General features: G+C 40.8%; 1 protein-coding gene across 2 annotated transcripts; it reads left to right on the forward strand.

The window, feature by feature from the left end:
* Positions 1-252: 252 nt before the first annotated feature.
* Zbtb37 (zinc finger and BTB domain containing 37) lies at positions 253-20,288 on the forward strand. Of its 2 annotated transcripts, XM_040737973.1 has the most exons (5): positions 253-357; positions 847-1,028; positions 2,346-3,302; positions 5,491-5,590; positions 15,925-20,288. In XM_040737973.1, exons 3-5 carry the CDS (start codon positions 2,374-2,376, stop codon positions 16,411-16,413), a joined length of 1,518 nt encoding a protein of 505 aa, XP_040593907.1. In that variant the 5' UTR covers positions 253-357; positions 847-1,028; positions 2,346-2,373; the 3' UTR covers positions 16,414-20,288. The 2 variants fall into 2 exon arrangements, with proteins under 2 accessions (XP_040593907.1, XP_040593908.1); XM_040737974.1 differs by lacking the exon at positions 253-357 and having other exon boundaries at positions 575-1,028; positions 2,343-3,302.
* The last annotated feature ends 4,254 nt before the right edge of the window (positions 20,289-24,542 follow it).

Here is a 24,542-nt window from a genome sequence, read left to right on the forward strand (position 1 = left end):
TATAAGGTCTCTTTGACGTCACGACGCAAGGTCCTCCGCGGCGTCCCAGTCCCGCCCAGTCCCCTCAGACTCCTCCTCAAGCCCCACCCCTTTACCCGCCCTCAAGTTCTCCCGCTGGCCCCGCCCTACAGCGCCCGGAGGGCGGAGTCGCCGCGAGCACGTCAAGCCCGGCCTCTGCCTCCCTGAGGAGACAGAGCTGAGGGGAGGGGGGCTCCTGTAAGGAAAGCGCTGGGGGGAGGGGCGGTGTGAGGGTGACTGATTTCCTTCCGGCACGTCGCCCGTTCCGGAGGAGGGGGCGGGGGGTTTCACTTCCGGGACGGTGTTCCGGCCCATTCCGGCCCATTTCCACCCCCGGAGGTAGGTGCTGTTCCTTGCCTGGGCTCGGGCCCCGCACCCCCGCCCCGTTAGCGTCTACCGGACGCTCCTTGGCCGCGTCTCGGCTGCAGCCAGCTCCTGGGGCGTGCAGCGGCTCCGCTCCACCTCCCCTCCAAGCACTCGGCGACCTTCCCCGCCTCTTTGGCTCGGGGCTGCAGAGCTTGCGGGCCCGCCCCCTTGCGAGCCCCTCCCTCAGGACCCCGCGGCGGGGACACACCCAGACACACCCCCACCGCGGCCGCCTCCGCCGCCTGCACCGGGTCCCGGGGCGCCGCCCCCTTCCCCCTCCGGCGCCTCACCTGTGCGCCTGCTCCTGTTTGGCCGCGCATCCTGCTCTCTTCTTCCCGGGTTCTGTGCCATCTCCCTGCCCGCTTAGCCAGGTCCCCTTTTCCCATGCTCCCTAACATACACGGAAGCTGCTCCAGTACCTGACTGGCCAACCCCAAGCGTTCCCGATTCTCCCTTTTACAGCTCTCGCCCCTCCAGGGCCGACGCTAGAGAAAGACTTTACTCCAGGGGCTTCCTCCTCAAAAGAGCAAACAAAAAGGCGCTGGTGTAGGCTCCAAAAATAAACATCTGAATTCGTGATGGCATCGACAGAGGCTCTTAATGGATTAAAAGTTTCAAAACAAACAATAACGCTTTGGAAAAAGGTCAGATTGGTTAAAGTTGCTACTTGAAAGCAGTGTTTGCACTTCCCTATTTACTCAACAAGTGTTGTAAATGCGGGGTGATGATGTGAGCTTGTCAGGACCTTCCTGATGTGTTGTGTAGTCTCATAAATTTAGAGACAAATTGGATGCACAATGAGCCACAGTCGTGATACACCCGAACTACTCTCAACTGAGACTGTTTGATGCAGTTGCAGTACTGTAGTGTAAAATTTCAGGCTTTATTCTTGTCAGCTGTGGGAACCAACATCCTTGAATTAAAGTATCATTGCCACTTCGGAATTCCCAACCTCGAGTTTTTTGAGTAGAGAAAGACTTACTTAGTAGTTTTGTTGGGTAGAGAAAGATTTAATTTTTGCCTAGCCTGGCATGGTGGTGATGGTTCACCTGTTAACACCAGCATTCTTTAATCTCAGGTGAGACAGTCAGATCTCTGAGTTAGAGACCAGCCTGAGCTACATAGTGAGTTTCCAGGAATAGCCAGGGCTACATAGGTCTCAAACAAACAGTGCTGGGTGTGGTGGCTTAATCCCAAGTACATCTCTAAGTTCCAGGCTAGCCTGCTCTACAAAGCAGGTTCCAGGATAGCGAGGACTAGCTACACAGAGAAACCCTGTCTTGAAAACAAGTGGTAATACTGACCATTCACATAGGAAATATGTCACTTTATAGTCATAAACAGCCTGTGCCACATGTAAATTATAATCAAGCTGTGTATAATTACATTTATTCTGAAATGTATTTTCTCTTGAAAAAGATGATGGATTTTTGTATTCAGTCTGAAATCTTTGTGTTCGATTCCCCTCCTTGATGAACGATCTTGATGTTATATAGCTTATTAATAAGTGTGATTGTAGCTTGAATTTTTAGCAGTCTAGCAATCACTTTTTTGTTGTTTTGATTGCATTTTACAGTGAGATCTAAAACACCTGATGCCAGGCTTAGCTGTTCACACTAATACTAGTACTTGGGAGGTTGGAGCAGGAGCATGCCATAAGTTTGAGGGCTGCCTTAGAGTGAAACCTTGTTGCTAACAAAACAAAATACCTGCTGGCAATTCTATTTCTACATCCAAGCATCATAAGGAAGGTACCTCTTCATATATAGAGATTTCAGTTTTTTCTGGGACAAATTTTCGCTTATGTAGACGGATTCTCCTGCCTTGGCACCACGTGTTAAAATTACCTATGTGTGCCTGGCATTCCTGGCCATGAGATTTTACATTTTTAGGGATGTTTGAACTAGAAAGCACAAAAGGAGTAAAACTGGTGCTAAGAATATGGTTTGCTCTTTCAGCAGGGTTGAATGTCTGCCTGTACTTTCAGGCATGACCATGGAGAAAAGTGGGAACATACAATTGGAGATCCCTGACTTCAGCAACTCTGTTCTGAGCCACCTCAACCAGCTACGAATGCAAGGCCGTCTCTGTGATATTGTGGTCAATGTGCAAGGACAAGCTTTTCGGGCTCACAAAGTAGTACTGGCTGCCAGCTCTCCTTATTTCCGAGATCACATGTCCTTGAATGAAATGAGTACTGTGTCCATTTCTGTCATCAAGAACCCTACTGTTTTTGAAGAGCTCCTTTCTTTCTGTTACACGGGGCGGATATGCCTGCAACTAGCAGATATTATCAGCTATCTAACAGCCGCTAGTTTTTTGCAGATGCAGCATATTATCGACAAATGTACACAGATCCTAGAGGGCATTCATTTCAAAATTAATGTGGCTGAAGTTGAAGCAGAATTAAGTCAAACGAGGACAAAGCACCCAGAGAGACCTCCAGAGTCTCACAGGGTTACACCAACTCTAAACCGCTCCCTTAGCCCACGACATAATGCTGCAAAGGGAAACTGGAGGGGACAGGTCAGTGCTGTGCTGGATATCAGAGAGTTCAGTCCCCCTGAGGAGTCCACCAGTCCTCAGATAATTGAACAGAGTTCTGATGTAGAGAGCCGGGAGTCCATTCTTCGAATCAACAGAGCAGGACAGTGGTACGTGGAGACAGGACTAGCAGACCAGGGGGCACGGAGCGGAGATGAAGTTAGGGTCCTTGGAGCAGTGCACATCAAAACTGAAAACCTGGAAGAGTGGCTTGGGCCAGAGAATCAGCCTTCGGGAGAAGATGGGAGTAGTGCAGAGGAAGTCACAGCCATGGTGATTGACACCACAGGCCACGGTTCTATAGGACAGGAAAGTTATACTCTAGGGTCTTTAGACACCAAGGTAGCTCGGCCAACCAGCAGTGAAGTTGACAGGTAAGTTTTGTTTTCCCATTTAAACCTATTGTGTAAACATTAAATGAGCCTTCTGTGTTACAGAGAACATTTTTCTTACCTGATGTTCTCATTCAACTTACTTTGAGAGACTGGAAACATGCCAAAAGACTTGCATTTTTTCAAAACAGGAAGCTCCAAGTTCTGAAGTATTCATAGTGTTATGAGAGCTATGGTAAAAATCAGCCTTTTCTATGAATCAGGTAGCATCTGCAGCCACTCTAGAATCAGTAATTGCCAGGGCTCTCTCTGGATTCTAGGCAAGGAGCTGATTGTCAGAAGATGTCTGGTAACATTGCCCTTTCTCAATTGTAGTATCACACAGGTAGGTAAACTTGGGAAGTTTTACTTTCCTTATAGCACTGTATATTATTTCTCTTTGCCCTTAGCACCAAGTTAGAGAAAGCCTGGTACCATGAGTTATTGTTCTTTTTCAAATTAGTGTAAATATAGTACAATAATTGTAGAGAAAAGCCTTTTCAATGTTTTTCAAGTGTCCCCTCACCTAGTGATGATATATACCCTTGAAGCTGCTACTACCTTAGGCCTGAGAGTGTCCTCACCAGTGCTGCCATGGCCTATGGTCTTCACTGTTTTCTTCCTACTATACCAAATCTGTTAGAACATTTCCTTTTGATGGAAATAGCAATGTCTTTCATTTAGTCAATTCAAAGAAAAATGATACTGGTTTAGATTGGTAACATTGGATGTTCATTTTTATCTTCACCTATTTATTTATTGAGAAAAGGTTTCTATAGCCAAGGTTGTTCTAGAACCCAGGGCAATCCTTCTGCCTCAGCCTCCTGAGTACTGGGATTACTAGCATGAGCCACCATGTTTGGATTTTGTTATTGTTGTTGTTTGTTTTTTTGTTTTGGTTTTGAGACAGGGTTTTTCTATGTATCTCTGGCTGTCCTGGAACTCATTCCTGTAGACCAGGCTGCCTATGCCTCCCAAATACTGGAATTAAAGGAGTATACCACTACTGCCCAGATCATGTTTGGATTTTTTGGTTGGTTTTTGTTTTTTGTTTTTAGAGACAGGGTCTTTTTTTGGGGGGGGGGGCGGGTTTTCTCTGTATTGTTTTGGAGGCTGTCCTGGAACTGGCTCTGTAGACCAGGCTGGCCTGGAACTCACAGAGATCCGCCTGCCTCTGCCTCCCGTGTGCTGGGATTAAAGGATGGCTAGAGACAGGGTCTTAACCCATAGTTCAAGATAGTCTGGCTTATTGTATAGCCTAGGTTGGCTGCAAACTCATGCATTCTTCCTGCCATAGGCACCCAGGCCCTAGATTACAGGCTGGCTTGTTCTTTTCCCTGCTTGAGATAGGTTGACATGGGTAAAGGCACTTAGAGCCAAGCCTGACCATCTGAGTTCAGTCCCTGGGCCCCACATGGCAGAAGGAAAGAATGGACTCTAATAAGTTGTTGTCTGACCTCTACACACATGCCTCTCATAAACAAATGTGAAATTGATCTTGGGTGATCTTGGGAGCAATTAAAACCAACTAACTCATTTCTTTTGTGTATAGCTGATCATGTAGACATTTAGTAGGATATTTTAACCACATAGGTCATTTTGATTTGAGTATTTCCCATCTTGTGACCTTAATGGTCTTAATATTCTGGAGCACAGAATATATTTTTCATTCCCAGTGTTGGCAACTGTTGTCCTCCTGCATTAGAACTATATCAGAAGTAGTACCTCCTTAAATGAGAAAAAAACAAAAACCTTAGTCTATATGAACTATGAGTGGATTACCATAAGAGAAAGAACAGCCAAAACCTCAATAGTTAACATACAAGAACCAAAATCACCAGGCATCATGGAGCATGTCTGGAATCCTAGCACATGGGAGATTGAACCAGAAGGAGCCTAGCCTGTGTAGTGAGTGCCAGGCCATCCAAGGCTTCACAGCAAGACCATAACTCATAAAAGCAACACAAAACTATAGACTGGGTTTCATGTTTGTTTTTACTCCCTTTTCAGTAGAGTAGAAAGCTTATGTGTAGCCTTCACCTTCTCTTATGGTCTATTTCCTTTGTCAGTCTGAAAATATTTCTGTTTGATTTAGTCTTATTCCTGAGCTATAAGATAGAGAGGAGAAACAGCATTCAAGTTCTTTGGCACTACTTGTCTATTAGTCCCCTTTATGCTCCTTTTCCAACAGATTTAGTCCTTCCGGCAGTGTTGTTTCCATGACAGAAAGATACAGAGCCAGAAGTGAGTCTCCTGGGAGAATGGATGAGCCTAAGCAACTTAGCTCCCAGGTATGTAGTTTCGGACTTAGGGTTGCTGTGTTGGTTGAAGAACTTGTCACTGAATAAATAGAACATAATGAATAAGAAAGATGTAGGACAAACAACAGTGGCCCTGTTAAATACTGGATTTGATATATATCAGTTCTTTTTCTTAATCTTGCTTGTGAGCATACTAGAATTAGAATTTTGAGATGTAGAAAGAAAAAATAACTATGGAGGTGGAATAATGGCTCAGCAGTTAGAAGTGCTTACTGTTCTTGCTGAAAACCCTAGTTTGCTTCCCAGCACACAACTGTCTGTAACTCCAGTTCCAGAGTATCCAGTGACTGCAGACACCAGACATACACATGTTCAGGGTGTGGGGGGGGCAAAGCACTCCTACATTTAAAAAAAAGTCTTTTCTTTTTTTAAATGTGGAACTTTTTCCTGATTATAGAGATACCTGTAAACCTGAGAGTAAAATTAACTCTTTAATATTACACTTTTGGGTCATTTAGAACTTGGATTAAAAAAATTTGATTTGAGATAGGTAGAGAATATATGTGTGTATATAGTTGCTAGTCTATATAATATTTATGTACATATAAGCTGATTGCTTGTGCATTTCTGTATATTTATTCTATTGTATGAATGTATCTTCGTATTTATTTGCATCCTGAATTTTCCATTGTACTACAAAATTCTAAAGTCTTGATGTGGTGGTGCACATCTCTAATCCTAGCACTTGGGAAATAAAGGCAGGATTGCTGCAAATTTGAGGCTACCCTGAGCTAATTAATGAGTTCCAGGCCAGTCTGTAGAGTAAAAACTCACCAGGCCTTGGTGGTGCACGCCTTTAATCCCAGCACCCAGGAGGCAGAGGCAGGTAGGTCTCCATGAGTTTGAGGCTAGCCTGTTCTACAGTGCTAGTTCCAGGACAGCCACAAAAATTACACAGAGAAACCCTGTGTCAAGAAACTTAAAAAGAAAAAAAAAAACTCACAAAGACTCATGAAAATGATGTCTTCTATATTCTTGCCAACTCTCCTTAACTGGTGAAGTGGTTGGTTGACATTTTTGTTTGTCTTTTACAGATCTTAATTACTGAGAATTGATTTTCAAAACTGTAAATTAGACAATAAATTAGACACTTTAGCTGGCAAAAAGGAAATGCAAGTAGGTTCAGAATGCCTAACTTGCCTGGCATAGTAATGCAAAACTTTAATGACAGCACTGTAGAGCAGAGGCAGGTAAATGGATCTCTGTCATTTAGAAGCAAATTGTAGGCCAGTCAGGGCTTTGGCTACACGGTAAAACCATGCCTTTAAAAAAAAAAAATTGAATAGCTCATTTTTTTTAACCTCTATTATAATTTCTTGTTATCTAAACCACTGGACATTTGTTGTGTATATTGGCATACTAATAGCAGTAAGATATTGTTACACACTAAATTTTTTAGTTTTGGGTTTTTTGTTTGTTTGTTTTTTGTGGTGTTTTGAGGCAAGGTCTCCATAACCCAGGCTGACTTCAAACATGATCCACCTGACTTTACCTCACTAGGGTTGTGATTACGAATGTGTGCCAATACACCCCACTGGTTTTTAATTTTGATTGAGTGGTGGAGAAAATGTTCACAGCTAAGAGGAAAAGTAATTAGAATGTGTTTTCTCTTGAATCTTGTATAATAGCATATAATGGTAACTAGTTAATGCAATAGCTGCAATGATTGGGGCAGATTTTAGCAGGTTTTTGACTAACCACACAAACACACAAAAAGAAATACAAGTGCTTGCAGGCATTTACCAGACTTAGTGTCAACATAACGCAAGTACAGGTCTGTGTGTCTGTGTGTGAAGAAGGTACTTGTTGTGCAGAGGGGGTACACACAGATACATGGAGGTTAGAAGTAGACCTTAGATGTTGTACCTTTTACCCTGATTTTCCTTGAGAGAGGGTCTCTAACTGGCCTCAGACTCAAAGGCACTTCTAGGCTGGCCGACCAGTCTATTTGTCTCTGCATTCCCAGAGCTGGAATTAAAAACTCATGCTGTCGCCAGGCAGTGGTGGCGCACGCCTTTAATCCCAGCACTCGGGAGGCAGGCAGATCTCTGTGAGTTCGAGACCTGTCTGGACCGACAGCCTCCAAAACAATAGAGAAACCCTGTCTCGTAAAAACAAAAACAAAACAAAACAAAACAAAAACTCGTGCTGTCACAGCCAGCTTTTATACATGGGTTCTGAGGATTGAACTCAGTCCTAATGTTTGCATGGCATGTTAGTACTTTACTGACTGAGCCGTTTCCTCAGCTGTGGATTTTTTTTCTTGTAACTAAGCAGAATTTAAATGCAGTTTCCATCTTCCTTTCCTTTTCTTCCTCTCCTTTAAAAAAAAAAAAAGATTATTTCTAATTTTCTGTGTCTATGCGTTGTTTTGTATACATGAGTACAAGTGCCTTTGGAGGCCAGGAGAGGACCTTGGTGCCTGCAGTGATTTGAATGGGAATGCCCCCATAGGCTCATATAATTGAATGATTGGTTCCCAGTTGTGGAAGGATTAAGAGGCGTGGCCTTGTTGAAGGAGGTATATTACTGAAGGTGGGCTTTGAGGTTTCAAAAGCCCACACTAGGCCATCTGACTCTCTGCTTCCTACCTGGGGGTTAGATCAGATGTGAACTCTCTGCTGCTACTCCAGTACATGCCTGCTACAATCCTAACCATGCTGATCATTGACTACCCCTCCGAAATTGTAAGCAAGCCTCCAATTAAATGCTTTATTGTATACATTGCCATGGCCATAGGGTTTCATCACAGCAATAGTAACCCCAAGACAGCTCCAGGAGTTCAAGAGGTTGTGGATGCTGGGAACAGAACTCAGGTCCTTTAGAAGAGCAACAAATGCATTTAACTACTGAGCTCTCTAACTCCATCCTCTCCTATTTTGAAATACAAGACTGTGTTGCCCAGGCTGTTCTTAAACTCTTTGGGTTAAAATCTGCCCCTTAGTCTCTCCAAGAAACTGGGGCTACTGTTATGCACCACTCTATCAGGATTTAAATGTTTTTCTGTTTTGCCTCAGCCTCCCAAATGCTGGAATTACAGTAATACAACACTATACCTGACCTAAATGTAGTTTTTAATTGTTATTAGGATAGATACCATATTGGAATTATTTAAGGGAGTTTATCTGGCTTAAGGAAAAGATATTATCTATAAGGAAATAAAATATAAATAATACTATCTAAGGCTGGTGCAGTCCTTAGGTAAGAACACCTACCAAGCCTGACAACCTGGAACTACCTGGTGAAAGGGCAAGACTGATTGCTATAAGCTGTCCTCTGATCTCTGCGCTCCCCACACACACACTATAAATAATGTAATTTTAAGATTAAAAAAAAAGCTTTTATTTCCATGGGGGTAGGAGAGTGTGTCTGACATCAGGGTTGGGTCCCCTGAAAGAACTGCAAATACTGTTAACCACCAAGAAGCCATCTCTGTGTAGAACAGTTTTGTTTTGGTTTGGTTTGGTTTTTCGAGACAGGGTTTCCCTGTGTAGCTTTGGAGGCTGTCCTGGAACTAGCTCTGTAGACCAGGCTGGCCTCGAACTCACAGAGATCCGCCTGCCTCTGCCTCCTGAGTGCTGGGATTAAAGGCGTGTGCCACCAACGCCCGGCGAGATCTATATTTTTAATGCATGTATTTGCTTTTGTGTGTGTGGTGGGTGTGCAGATGTGGGTAATAACTTGCAGGAGTTGGTTCTCCCATCATGTGGACCACTGGGAATCAGCTTAGGTTGTCAGGCATGGAGGCAGGTACCTTTACCTGCTGAGATACCTCACTGGCCAACTTACATTGCTATGAGCAAAAAGAAAACTGATGCATTGAAAATCCTGGAGAAACTGGCCAGGGGTGGTGCACACTTTTAATCTCAGCACTTGAGAGGCAGAGGCAGACAGAGCTACAGAGAAACCCTGTCTCAAAATCAATTAATCAAAACAAGAAAATGCTGGAGCAACCAGGCAGCGGTAGCACACCTTTGATCCCATAACTCTGTATGCAGGGGCAGGTGGATCTCTGTGAGTTGGAGGCCAGCGTGGTCTACAGAATGAGTTGCAAGAAAACAAAAATACTGGAGCTGTAGAGTACCTGCCTTGAAGACATGAAACTTAAGCCTCAATACCCAGTACTTCAAAAAGAGGGAGGGAAGACAGAAGTCTTGCTGAATTTGATCCACAACCCTTAAAAAACACACAGGCATACACATTGGGACCAGTAAGATGGGCTAGCTGGTACAAGCCCTTGCTGCCAATCCTGATGACCTGAGTTCTATCCTCAGCACCCACATGATAGAAAGAGAAAACAGACTCCCATAAGTTGTCTTCTGACTTCTATGTACATAGTTCATGAACAGACATACAAATAAGTCAGTGCAATAAAAGATAGACCAGACTTTCTTTCTATAAGGGTGAATCTGGGACAGATTACCAAAGTTAACCTCTTAAAAGAATTTTCTTTTTTTTTTTTCTACCACTGGAAAGTTAAAAATACTTGGCCTAATTTTTCATGTCCGTTACAGTCTTTCCAGCTCAGCTGTCCCACTTCTCATCAGCATTTACTGTCTGTTTTGACATGTAGACTTCTTAGTGCATGCTATCACCCCCTCAGATTCTTTCTCTTGAGCCTAAGATTCCTCCCTCGTCTGAGTCCACTGAAAACCCCTTCCCAAATTATCCTTACCCTAATGAGTCCAATGTTCTTTGACCTTTTATTCTTAAACCACTATATTGGTTTAAATCACTATATTATAGCATTCTACACACTGTACATTATTTTTCCTTTTTTATTTTTATTTTTTGGAAGGCATGCACTCTACACTGAAGAAAATGCTAAGTCTCCTACCTTTTCCTGATTCTCTAATTCATATAAATTGTTCCTTTCCTGATTGTTTGATTTTGTGGCTCTTGTCAAATTGAAGTCTCCTTTATATCTTTGACATTGTCTTGTCAGTTTTACTTCTAACAGTAGTAATGGTCATTGCAAATATCACAAACTATGAAAGTTATAGCTACTAAATAAGATTATTTGTTGCTTGTGAAATTTCCAGTTAAAGGGGAAAGTGAAAACTCCTAGCTTTGAAGAGCTTTAAATAACATTAGTGATTTTTGGTTCCTTTTCAGTTTTTTCAAGTATCTGTCAGCAATTAAAGATTAAAATGGGAAACTTTGAAGTTCATGTCAAGTACATGGGATACTTGTTTTACAAAGTGTAGAAATTAGCTAGGCAATGGTGGCACACTCTTGAGTTCCAGGCCAGCATGGTCTATGCAGAGAAACCTTGTCTTGAAAAAAATACAGAAATTTTCAGAGATGGTAGTTCACCCCCCAGTACTTGGGAAACTGAGTCAGGAGGATCACTTTGAGTTTGAAGTCAGTCTGGATTATATATAAGTTCTAAATCAACCTAGACTATGGAGTAATACTATGTATCAAATTGACAAAAGTAAAAATTGTTCATTTATATGGATTTGTTGTTTGTTTTTTCAAGATTGGGTTTCTCTGTGTAGCTCTGGCTGTCCCAGAACTCACTCTGTAGACCAGACTGGCCTTGGACTCAAGAGAGTCACCTGCCTCTGCCTCCCAATTGTTCTATTTTTTTGGTTTTTTCAAGACAGGGTTTCTCTGAATTGTTTTGGAGGCTGTCCTGGAAATGGCTCTGTAGACCAGGCTGGTCTCGAACTCACAGAGATCCACCTGCCTCTGCCTCCCGAGTGCTGGGATTAAAGGTGTGTGCCACCAACGCCCGGCTGGAATAATTAATTCTTAAAATGGGTTTTTGAAGCAAGTACTGATTGAATTCATGGATATTTGGCAATGCAGAATATACCTGTATGTATATATAGGAAATTGCTGAATGGGACAGAAAAAGACTGAGAGGCACACATTTTCATAGCCTTCATTTCTTTATTATTTTTTACAATTACGTGTGTGTGTGTGTGTGTGTGTGTGTGTGTGTGTGTGTGTGTGTGTGTGTACAGAAGCAGCAGCAGCCATAGCTGCTGGAGGTCAGAGGATAACTTGCAGGAATCGGCTCTCTCCATCCACCAAGTGGGTCCCCAGGATTGAACTCGGGTTATCAGACTTTGGGGTGGGGGATGTGCTGTTGTTTTGAGATAAAGTCTCTATACATAGACCTGGCAGTCCTGGAACTCAACTGTGTAGAGTGCTGGGATTAAAGGCTCCCGTTGTCTGGCTTTTCATCAAGTGTTTTCACCATTGAGCCAACTTGCTATCCCTCCTCCTTTGTCAAAGTTCAAAGCAAAAACTATCAAAGTTATAGTGCATCCTTTGTTAGTTGTTCTTCAATTGCAACTTCATTGCAACCATTTTAAATGAGATTAGTCACAGTGCATGGTTTTTGTAATCATAGTTCAGTGGCTATTAAAATACATCATTTTCTGTGTGTGCACAGAACTGGTGTGGTATGACTTTCCTCAGAGTTAGGAAGTTCTTTTTAGGAAATTATATCCTCATGATTATAAATAAAATAAACTTGAAATTGACTTGCCACATGAGGACAGGAAGTGAACTGGATACAAAATATATGTATATACATATGAGTTTATAATACTTAATATATACACACAAATATATAAGTTTGTTTTGTTTTTTTGTTTTTTTGTTTTTTTGTTTTGGTTTTCCGAGACAGGGTTTCTCTGTAGCTTTGGAGGCTGTCCTGGAACTCACTTTGTAGACTAGGCTGGCCTCGAACTCACAGAGATCCGCCTGCCTCTGCCTCCCGAGTGCTGGGATTAAAGGCGTGCGCCACCAACGCCCGGCCAAATATATAAGTTTGTAATGTTTAATTATTGCTAACAGTTAGTTATTGAACTAAAGTGCTCAAGTGTATTAGTTTATTCAGTACTCAAACAGCCTCTGAAGGAAATGATGGAGAAAACTAAGGATAATAAATGAAACTCAAAGCCGGGCGTTGGTGGCACACGCCTTTAATCCCAGCACTCGGGAGGCAGAGGCAGGCAGATCTCTGTAAATTTGAGACCAGCCTGGACTACCAAGGGAGTTCCAGGACAGCCTCCAAAGCCACAGAGAAACCCTGTCTCGAAAAAAAAACCAAAAAATAAAAAAATAAATGAAACTCAAATTTGAACCCAGGACTCTTCTTAACTGTTATATGATGTCATGCATTCAAATTTTTCCAAAGTACCTAAGTTTGATGATATAATACCAGCCACACAGGAGACTAAGCAGGAAGATATCTGTTTGTTAAATTTTATTTTTTATATTTTATGTGTGGTTGCTCTGCATGTATACCTACATGCCAGAAGAGGGCATCAGATCCTATTATAGAGAGCTGTGAGCCACCATGTAGGTGCTGGGAATTGAACTCTTAACCTCTGAGCCATCTCTCCAGCCCTAAGATTCTTAAGATATCTCTCAAAATGTGGTGTTGGTGGCTCATGCCTTTAATTCTAGCACTCGGGAAGCAGAGGCAGGCGAATCTCTGTAAGTTCGAGGCCAACCTGGTCTACAGAGTGAGTTCCAGGACAACCTCCAAAGCAATACAGAGAAACCCTGTATACAGTGTTCAGCCTGCATGTATGTCTGCACACTAGAAGAGGGCAGATGTTGTTATAGATGGTTGTGAACCACCATGTGGGTGCTGGGAATTGAACTCAGGACCTCTGGAAGAGCAGCCAGTGCTCTTAACCTCTAAGCCATTTCTCCAACCCCGACTATTAGCAGTTTTTAATCTCATGAGATCCTACAAAGTTGATGACCTTTTTATGACTGGAAAAACTGAATCTCAGAGAAATTACTGTTTTGTCCTTGATCACTTAAGTTTTATTAGTAAGATACTTCCTTATTCTTTCTGAGAGTTCTGTTTTGATTAGCTAGAGAAATGATCAAAAATTCTGTGTGAGACAATGGAAAACTAGATGCTATGAATCATAGTCTGTACTCCTCGCTGGGTAAGTTGAGGCAGGAAGATTGCCAAGTTTTATGATCAGCCTGGGCTACATAGTGAGATTCTGTCTTTAAAAACCCATAATCCTCGGTATACATTTCACCCTTTACATACTGATTTCCAGATCTGCTGAGGAACTGCCTCCTTTGGAAATGCTGAGAAGCCCTGTTAGGCTAGCATGTGAAAAAGAGACAAAAGATTGTTTTTAGAAACTAAAACATATGGAGTTATTAACTTAGGTGGATCTTTTTCTAGTTAATCCAATATTTATTTAAGTTTTTGCATTAATACATTGGCTTCTGTTAAAAATTGTACTTATTTCCCACATGATTTTGTTTTTCAAAAAATTGACTATAATGACTTTTGTAGTTAACAGCCTCCCCCCAGAAAAACTAGTAATTTCCGAATAGTGCTATTTAACATAGAATTTTGAGCTAAAGTGTTTATCACACTAAAACATATTTTAAGATTTATTTTATTGTTTTATTTATTAGACAGTTTGTGTAGTCCTGGGTGGCCTCAAACTCACTGTGTAGACCAAGCTGTCCTGGAACTCAAGATCTCTACTGGCCTCTGCCTCTCAAGTTTTGGGATTAAAGACATGCACCACCATGTCCAGCTTTATTATTTCTTTAAATTATGTGTGTTTCTGTGGTGGTGGGGGGGGACTATGTGCAGATGCTTGCAGAAGCCAAAAGCATCACATCCCCCTGGATCTGGAACTACAGGTAATTGTAAGCAATGATTCTTAACAACTCAGCCATTTTTCCAGACCCCAGTCTAAAACATTGTAAGTTACTCGTTTAGAATATAGTCGAATCCTTCCAGCTTTCAGATGGGAAAACCCCACCATGTCTTCAGCCAATTTACTCTGAAATCACTTAAAGCTTTTTAATTTTTACGGGGCTGGAGAGATAACTCAATGGTTAAGAACATTGGCTGCTATTCCCAAGGACCCCAGTTCAATTCCTAGCATCTACAAGGGACTCACAACTGTTTCTAACTTCAGTTCTAGGGGACATGGCACCCACTTCTGGTGTCCAAGAGCACCAGACATACATGATGCATAGATAGATATACATGCAGGCAAATACCCATACATGAAATAATAAAAAATGAAAAGAAATTTTTTTGTTTTGTTTTTTCGAGACAGGGTTTCTCTGTATTGTTTTGGAGGCTGTCCTAGAACTCTGTAGACCAGGCTGGCCTCAAACTCACAGAGATCTGCCTGCCTCTGCCTCCCGAGTGCTGGGATTAAAGGCGTGTGCTACCAACATCCCGGTGATAATCTTAAACTCCTAATTGTGATGTTTCTACCTCTCAAGTGTAGCAGAGACATAATAAGCATCTAGTTCATCAATTAGAACTTTGGGTTGCTCTTTTTTTCCCTTAAAATTTATTTTCACCTTATTTGCATTGGTATTTTACCTGTATATATGTTTGTGTGAAGGTGTCAGATCTTGGAGTTACAGACAGTTGTTAGCTGCCTTTTGGGTGCTGAGAATTGAACCTGGGTTCTTTGGAAGAAAAGTCAGTGCTTCCAACCACTGAACCATCTCTCCAGCCTCTGTGTTGCTCTTTTTTTCCCCCCTTTGGTTTTTTGAGACAGGGTTTCTCTGTATTGTTTTGGAGGCTGTCCTGCTGTCCTGGAATGCACTCTGTAGACCAGGCTGGTCTCAAATTCACAGAGACCTGACTGCCTCTGCCTCCTGAGTGCTGGGATTAAAGGCGTGTGCCACCAATGCCCGGCTCTGTGTTGCTCTTTTTACAGCAATGGAATAAATAATCTCATAATAATAATAATTTTTCTTCTTCTTCTTCTTCTTCTTCTTCCTCCTCCTCCTCCTCCTCCTCTTCCTTCTCTTCTTCCTCCTCCTCTCAAAATTCTATTTCTTTGTTTTGCTTTCTGTTTTGAAACTGTTCCTTGTTGCCCAAGTTTTCTTTTTTTTTATTTTATTTTATGTGCATTGGTATGAAGGTGTCATATTCCTTGGAACTAGAGTTACAGACAGTTGTTAGCTGCCATGTAGGTGCTGAGAATTGAACCCAGGTTCTCTGGAAGAGCAGCTAGTGCTCTAAACCACTGAGCCATCTCTCCAACCCACCTCCGAATTCTTCTTACATTATTATGTTAATATATTTACTTTTTAGTAGTAATGAATTTCCCTCGTGGCTCTCCATTACAAGTAAGTGTATCTGGGGTAGGACTGTAACTAAGGGATACAGCATTTGCCTAGCTTGCACAAGGCCCTACATTCTATTCCTTACACTACACAGACACCCAAAAATATACATCTTAGTAACAGGTGTAGGTAGATGGGGTTGCTTTTAACACATATGCTTAGTGTTAAATAATAGTCATTATTTTCTTCTTCTGACATAGGTAGAAGAGTCAGCAATGATGGGAGTAAGCGGCTATGTGGAATATCTTCGAGAACAAGAAGTATCTGAGCGGTGGTTCCGGTATAATCCCCGTCTCACTTGCATCTACTGTGCCAAATCTTTCAACCAAAAAGGAAGTCTGGACCGACACATGCGCCTGCATATGGGAATCACACCATTTGTCTGCCGAATGTGTGGGAAAAAGTATACCCGGAAAGATCAGCTGGAATACCATATCCGCAAGCACACAGGCAACAAGCCCTTTCACTGTCATGTTTGTGGCAAAAGTTTCCCCTTCCAGGCCATCTTGAATCAGCACTTTCGAAAAAACCACCCTGGCTGTATTATACCCCTAGAAGGGCCTCATAGCATTTCTCCTGAAACAACTGTCACATCTCGGCAAGCTGAAGAAGGGTCACCTACGCAGGAAGAAACAGTTGTTCCTGGGGAATCTGCCCAGGGCTCAGTGTCTACTACTGGGCCAGATTGAAACATTGAGGGGGAGGGGGCAGACCCTCTTCCCCTTTTGGGCTGTAACCAGCCCATATCAGGACCATGGGCTGGTACTTCAATTCACAAAATGCCACATTACTCAACTAGAAGATGTTCCCATGGTGTTGCCAAATTAGAGGGTCAACATGCAGCAAGCACTAAAGGCTCTTCTCTTTCCCACCTCACACTTTGGAAAATAATCAAGCAAATCAGCTTCTAATTCAGGGATCAACAGCCTTGGTTTGTTAACTTTATAAGAAAAAATGTTTTTAACAAAACTGATCAGTAAATGGTCATTTATCTACCAGTCATGATTGAACATTGTACTTAGGTCCATATCATCTTGGTGGATGAAATCCTAGATCTTTAAAAAAAAAAGTGCAACGGGAGCTTTGGCCAACTGAAGCAGCCTATCAGAAGTGGGAAATGTAGTCACAATGGTGAGAAAGGGGAATCTTTCCTTCCTGTTCCCTGCCAGAGCATGCATTTCCATATTTTAAGAAAAAGAAATGAATACTGGTGGTTCTTACTATTCTAAAAGGTTAGACTGTCATTGCCCTGGGGAGGCATCTACTACTTTGTCTGGTTGTTTCATGTGATTGGCTGCCTTGAAGCAGTAGTCTAGTGAGCAGCATCACCTGAAGCATGTTAGACAGGTAAAGGGAGCAGCCGAGCATTTACAGTGAGCACTTCTACATGTGGGAGCTTGAGAAGGGGTAGAAGAGGGGAGGAAGTGTTTATGCTTTGCAGCCTTCTGATTGGTATTTGTAAACCATAACACTTGTGTACATTCTTGGGTGTTAAAAAAAATGTTTCTAGTTACATGAGTTATCCTGTTAGGCTGACTACCAAAATGTCATCCTTTACAGCTCCTAGTTTCATATAACAGCAATATTGTACATCAAAAATGTCACCTTCCAGTGAAAAGATCCTGGATTGTATTTTTAAATCCATGAGTCTCCACATTTGATAACTTTTATATGAAGTTTTTAAACAATTTTTTTCCTGCAATATTGTAGTTGAAGAAAGATTCAACACCGTTGTTCTTATTGCAACCACAATTTCATTTCCTTCTACGTGTTTTGTATTTTATATTTTCAGTCCAATGAAGAACCTCACTTAAATCTATGTCTTGGATTTTCAAATCTATATATAATTCATAAACCAATTTTTTTTAAATAATACACTACAGGGCACTTCACTTACAAGAAACTATCTTGCACAACCGTGTTGCAATAAATGATCAAGGGATCAATTTTTATCAGGTATGGTTATATAATCATTCCTAAGATTTTTGAAACTTCAAGGGACTTTTTTAGTGATTTTGAGTTTTTCCGAGATTGTTAATCCAGCTCTGAATTTACCAAACACATAGAGCTTTACATGCCCTGTCTTGCATGCAGAGAAAGGAGTAGGAATGCTAAACAATACAGGCAAAAAGATGCCTGAAGTCTACAGTGCAAACAGATGTCTCTAGCTTCTCTTGAGTGATTTTTTTTTAAAGAATGTTTAAATGTGTAATGGTTTAAGTAATTGTTTTGGTACAGGAATGTGGATGATTCTAAGAGATTTCGGAGAGGGGCTAGTCCTGCCTGCCCCTAGTGAGCCATTTATGAGAATGTGAAGTTTGTGCTCCTTATGAGCACCTTGTGGTATGGAAAGGTGGGGAAAAATACACTTTTGATGATAAGAAACTGGAATGCAAAGGGTAGCTTTAAGCAATCTGAGAATTGTATATATTGTATCACTAGAGAAAGTTTTTCTCTTTTGAAAAAGTATAGAAATTCATCTTTTAAAGGAGTTTTATGGTGCTCCAATGGAAGAGCCTGCCCTAAAAAGCAGCACTGGAGAGTGTGTCTTATCTTTGATAATCACAGGCAGGCTTCTTGCAACTTAGTTGGGCAACAGCATGATAGAGTGAAAACTATAGTAGAGGTTACTATGTTCTGTGGCATAGAAACAAGTGACATTCTTGGGAAACATTCTGGCTTTCGGTAGACAGATTCTGTCTTTACTGAACAGACAGGTAGCTGGCAAGTACAGAAGATGCTGCTTTAGATGGATTTTTTTTTTAATGCAACCGAAAGTATTTTAAGTCTACCCTTCTTTTGAAAAGTTAAGTTGTATGCTGAAAAGTTGTTTTTTGCATTGTTAGCTTTCTAGGTCAAATGTGAGAAAATAGAGCTTTTAACTATTACCAAATTATAAAGTTCAAGTGCAGTAATTTCTGTAAAGAGAAACTTCGGAGCCCTTATCAGCACTGCATCCAAGGTCAGCCACCAATATCTTGAATGGGGTAGAGACTGTTGTCATGTGGAGATGATAGGCATGGCGGGTTCTCTTCTGTTTTCACTCATTTCTAACAGGTTTTTACTGAATTGATACTGTGAATAGAGTGCTTCTGGTCCTATGACCACATCAGCACAATGTCTTTGCTGGTCTCTCCTCTAATTGGCCTAGCCAGAGCCATGAAATTCATGAGACTTCTAGCCAGGCTACCTTTGAAGCAAATTAAAGTTTTCAAAGATAATCATCTGTTTTAGTAGAAGTAATACCATTCTAAACATCCAGGATTCATATCCAGATTCACTGTGACATTGTCCTATTCTTTGCTAGCATCACTGTAGGGTCATAAGGGTTAGTAGTATACTATCTATGTTAATGAGTATTGGTGTATACAAGAAGTATGCTCATTAAGAGTGTACTAAATGAACTTGAGCTGATACTGAAACTTACTGCCAAATCTTTACTTGCACACGTCACCTTGTGAGGGGAACTGCATTAGCAGTAAGAGCTAAATCAGTAGGTAACTTAATGCCATGAAAGTGCAGTATCAGAAACTGTTATCATTGAGTGGCACTTAGCAGAGGAAGTATCCAATATTGTCATTGAAAACAGAGAGTTGGCCACATGAGTATCTATTTTCAATCTAACTAGACTTTTTACTCTCTCTGAATTCTGATACTGATATAAACTGTGGCATTCACATGGCAGTAACATTGTATTTACTCAGAAAGGCTCTTCCTAATGAATTCTTCTCTTTTTACTCAGAACCATAATTACCTCTAAACTAAGTTTTATTTTATGTAAATTCCAAACAACTCCATAGTTTGAGAGGGTTTGTTTTGTTTTTGATATTTGAGACAAGGTCTTTGCTATGTAGCCCCTTGCTGTCCTCGTCCTCACTATATAGCTCAGCAGGGCCTTGAACTCATAGGAATCCTTCTGCCTCAACCTCATAAGAACTGAGATTACAGGCATGTACCACCACACCTGGCCCCCATTCCACTTTTTTTTACTAAGGAACTAAATCTAATCTGGACTACATAAAACTGAATTAGTTTGTAAAGACAAAGAAGAAAGCAAGCAGTTAAAAGTTTTTTTGTATTTTTGCATTTTTCTGTTTCTAGTTCCCTTGACATCAGTGAAACAAAGATGGTATGAAAGTAAACATAGATTGTCCCTGCTTCTTCATTGTGGAAATCCAGCTTCATTTGGAATTGTCTGGTGAAAGAGTGATGTTTGGAACTTCATTTTTAATAGCTGAGTAGTCCTTTGCCAAGAAATAGTTTTTACACAGTCTCACTACTAGCTCACACTAGTTTTTCTTTTAACTGGTGTAATTACTTTTTGTTTGATAAGAAGGTCTAATATAAAGAAACAGAAGCAGTGGAAAATGGAAAATGAAAGAAAGACTTTTCCTTTTCTTTATGGTTTTTCAAGACAGGGTTTCTCTGTGTAGTCCTAGCTGCCTTGGAACTGGCTCTGTAAACCAGACTGGCCTCAAATTCAGAGATCTGCCTGCCTCTGCTGGGACTAAAGGTGTTTGCGATCACTGCCTGGCAAGGAAAGACTTCTTTTTTTTTTTTTTTTTTTTTTTTTTTTTTCGAGACAGGGTTTCTCTGTGGCTTTGGAGGCTGTCCTGGAACTCACTTTGTAGACCAGGCTGACCACGAACTCACAGAGATCCGCCTGCTTCTGCCTCCCAAGTGCTGGGATTAAAGGCTTGTGCCACCAACGCCCGGCTAAGGAAAGTTAATCAGAATGATCTGCACTCCTATATGTAAGCAGGCATAATTTGTTTTTCTCTTCCAAATATGCCGTTTTTTTTTATTTGCACACTTATTTATTCAAGCAATATTGAATGAGCAGTCTTTATTGAGCAATCTTTGGGAAGGGAGCTTTTTCATAAGGCCACAATGGAAAAGAACTTACAATACTAAAATATTTTCATAACTGAGTTAGGAAAGAACAGCAAGCTATTGCCAGGTAATTCACTGACTTTGAGAGTAACCCTAGGGCTATGAGTTAGATCAGGGTTCAGCAAACCATAGCTCTTTATGATTTTTTGCCACCTCCTTAGTTATTGTTTATGGTTTCTTTGTACTATAACGATAAAGTTGAGTATATGGCCAACAAAACCTAAAAATACTGTGTCTGGAAGGTATCAAAGTTTGCCATCTTCTGGCTTACTTCCAGAAGGTTAACTCCAAATGATTTTGCCTTTAGCATAGTGTGATAGAGACTTAAAGAAGAGTGTGTCATCTTCTTCTAGATCCCCATAAACCCTCTTGGTTTTTCTTCTGCTTGATTCCCATTCCAAAAAGGACAATTATAATGGGATATGAGCCAAAAAGAAGCAGGGTTATTATTTGCCTTTGCCCAAAAGGTATAAGTAGATTAAATTTAGAATAGTAGTTGTTTATAGCAAGGTAGCGCTTACAAGAAAAATTCCACTTGCGACAGGGTGGTGTTAAATGGGTACCCTGTTCAAAAGTTCATGCTTTTGTAAGTTTTGCCATTTCTATTCTTGCTTAAACTTATTTGCATAATACTAACATAAATGAATTTAACCCCCTAGAATTAAAGAGAAATTTCTGTTATGGATAGTTATTACTGGTTGTGATGACTTTTGCCTGTATCCTAGCCCTTAGGAAGGAAGGTAAAGATAAGGCTCAGGAGTTCAGAGTTATCTTTGGCTACATAAGACTCTGTTTCAAAACAAAACAAAACAAAAGGTGTTTTGATTCTTATCAGATGTACTGTTTTTCTAGATTAGACCCCTATGCTTTTCCCTTCATTTAAACTTCTTAAGTAAATTTACTCTGTCCACATCTTTAGGATGTTTTAAAGCATAGTAAAACATCGTGATTTCAGATATTTCTTAGACCTATTCTTGCGTATCTGCTATTGTCTAGCTTGTTAAAATACACGTTGGACCATTACATATTTGCTTTGTAAACATTCATTCTTAGTGTTATATAAGGTGTGGAGAAATGTGAAATGTTAAATGTGTTCATAGAAACCTTTGCAAGAGGAGAATATGGTTTCTCCCCATTTGGAAGTAATACATGGGCTTTAGAGTTTCACTTGTGCTAGGCTGTGGTACTGCAGTACAGTGAGTTTGATTTGTTTTTATAAATTCTGTCATCACAGATCAAGGTGGGATGAGTCACTAGTCTCCACATAAGACAGATCTTTGGTTCAGTTTGTTTTAGTTTTGTTTTTTGTTTTGTGACAGGGTCTCACTATATAACTCTGGCTGGTCTAGAACTCCATATGTAGGTCAGACTGGTCTGGAACTCACAGCTATCTGTCTGCCTCTGCCTCCTAAGTGCTGGGACTTATTTGGCCGCCCCAACTGACCATCTCTTTGTTCTTAAAGTTGCCTTCTAATGAGATATTACTTTGTTTTATGTGAAACAGCACTGAAGAATAGATAATCCTCATTGTAAAATTTCAAAATATTCATCTACATTAAATCTGCTTTGTCTCAGAGCACATTACACTTAGTCATATTAGGATTTCTGAATGCTCTGGGACCTGTTACTTGAGAGAGAACTTGGCTGCAGATAACTGAATGATCCAGCTTTGCTCTGTTCCAGGTCTTGTTAATAGATGTCATTTAAGTAGGAGTTGATAAGAGAGCATTGGCGTTTGCCCAGCATTATGACTAATCCTCAGTGTTTTTGCTTCTCTGCTTTCCAACGTTCTTCCTGGTCTTCAGAGCAGGATTTTTAAATGCTGCTTTTCCCCAGCTGGTGTTTTCACTTAGATAGTAAGTGGACTTCCTCAGGACAGGCCAAAGTTGAATAGTATGAGTATGTTAGAACACCTGAGCTTGTTACAGTACAAAGAAAGTAATTGTTGCTAGTGAGAGTAACCTCAAACCCTTAGAGATGTCTGTACAGATCATCCTTTCTGTTGTGGTAGAAGGCCATCTTTTCTCAAATGGCACACAGCAATGCTAGGAAGACACATAATTACCTGGAATCCACATTATTTTTACAGAGGGTATAAAATATTTTTTATAAATAATTTCTAATCTCACATCCTTTCCTTTATATATCAGAAATCCTTGTTCTTAACACAGTTAAAAGAACCCCAGTAGCTCAACTAGTGGAAGCTTTAAATAGCAAAGCTAACTTACAAATGCAGAACACAGTGTGTGTATGTGGGGGGTGCTTTTCTAATGCTTGTTATTTGTGTCTACTCAGTAGGTTCTATGGAGGAATCTCAAACGTACACCCAGTTAAGATAGTCTTCTATTGAGCATCCCATATGACCAACACCATAATTGAACACCATGAAGCTTAGCATGTGAATTAGTCCATAATGCCAGAAGTTAAAGTGTCTCATGGAGACATATGCAGTTACTTATCTTCACTGGTAGGTAATATACAGGAAACTATGTTCATTAAATAAATGTTTAATACTTTTTGGTACCAAACAATGTGGTTGGAATCTGTAAAACAAAGCCAGCTTTAGTTAGTTATAGCTTTCCATTCTTCTGGAGTTTTTGTTTTATTTTTGGTTTTTTGAGAGACAGAGTCTTTCTAGGTAGCCCTGGCTGTCCTAGAATATGCCAGACTGGCCTTAACCTCATAGAGATCTGCTGCCTCTGCCTCCTGAGTGTTGGGGCTAAAGGTGTACTCCACCATGCCAAGCAAAGCTTCCCATTCTTGAGAGTCCCACACCTACTTTTTGGGAGTCCAAGACACGATATTTTAGAGATCTTGTACTTCTTACTATAGAGAGAGAAATTCTAAAGATGCACTTACCTATACCATGTGTTCTACTAGCATAACTGCAATTATGTCAAAATATTCCTGAGGTCATAAGAGTAATAATAAAAACGGTCAACTTTTTTGAGTGTTTATATACCAGACACAGTTGTATGAATTTATCTAATCCTTGTCAGTCTGTTGTAATTATTGTTACCTTCATTTTAGAGAGAAGGACATACCTTGTCTGTACATAAGCAGTCTAACACCAGATTCTCTGGATAGCCTCCAGTGCCCTTAGTGAGTGTAATTATGGCACATTTTATAGACGAGGGTACATAACTTGACAGCTTGTATTTACCAATCCAATTCCAAAGTCCAGACTACCTCTACTACATCACATTTACTTTCTGTACAGTATCTAGTAATGTTCCTACTTTTAGTGAACTTGTAATCAAGAGTAGAGGCTGGAGAAATGGTTAAGAGCACTGGCTGTTCTTCCTGAGGACTTACATTTGGCTTCCTTGCGCCAACATGACACAACTGTCTGTTATTCCAGTCCCAGGGGAGCCAAAACCCCCTTCTGACCTCTTCAGGTACTAGGCATGCACATTGTACAAAGACATAACATGCAGACAAAACACCCATAGACATATAAATAAGTAAAATTTAATATAACCCAAGAGTAAGTTGTTAGCATATTTCTTCAAAGGACCATTGAGTAGGAACATTGCCCACTTATTCAAACGAATTGCCCATTTGGTATGTCTAATTTTGAGTAGAGTGAGTTACTGTTTAAAAATAAAACTGTTTTCTGGTTATCTGTTGCTGTGTAACAAAGTATCCTAAAGTTTAACTGGCTTAACAACCATTTTATAAATCTTGACTTTGAAGGGGCAGGTGGTTGAACTAGTCTGGAAAGTCCAAGATTATGTCATGTATGCTTGCTGTAGGGAGACCTGAAAAGCTGGGCTTTAGCCTTTCCATTGAAGGATTTTTTTTTTCAAGACAGGGTTTCTCTGTGTAGCCCTGGCTATCCTGGAACTCACTCTGTAGACCAGGCTGGGCTTGAACTCAGAGATCTACCTGCCTCAGCCTCCCAGGTACTGGCATTAAAGGTGTG

Source organism: Mesocricetus auratus, unplaced genomic scaffold, assembly GCF_017639785.1.
Source record: "Mesocricetus auratus isolate SY011 unplaced genomic scaffold, BCM_Maur_2.0 Super-Scaffold_100676, whole genome shotgun sequence".
Taxonomy (NCBI): Eukaryota; Metazoa; Chordata; class Mammalia; order Rodentia; family Cricetidae; genus Mesocricetus; species Mesocricetus auratus.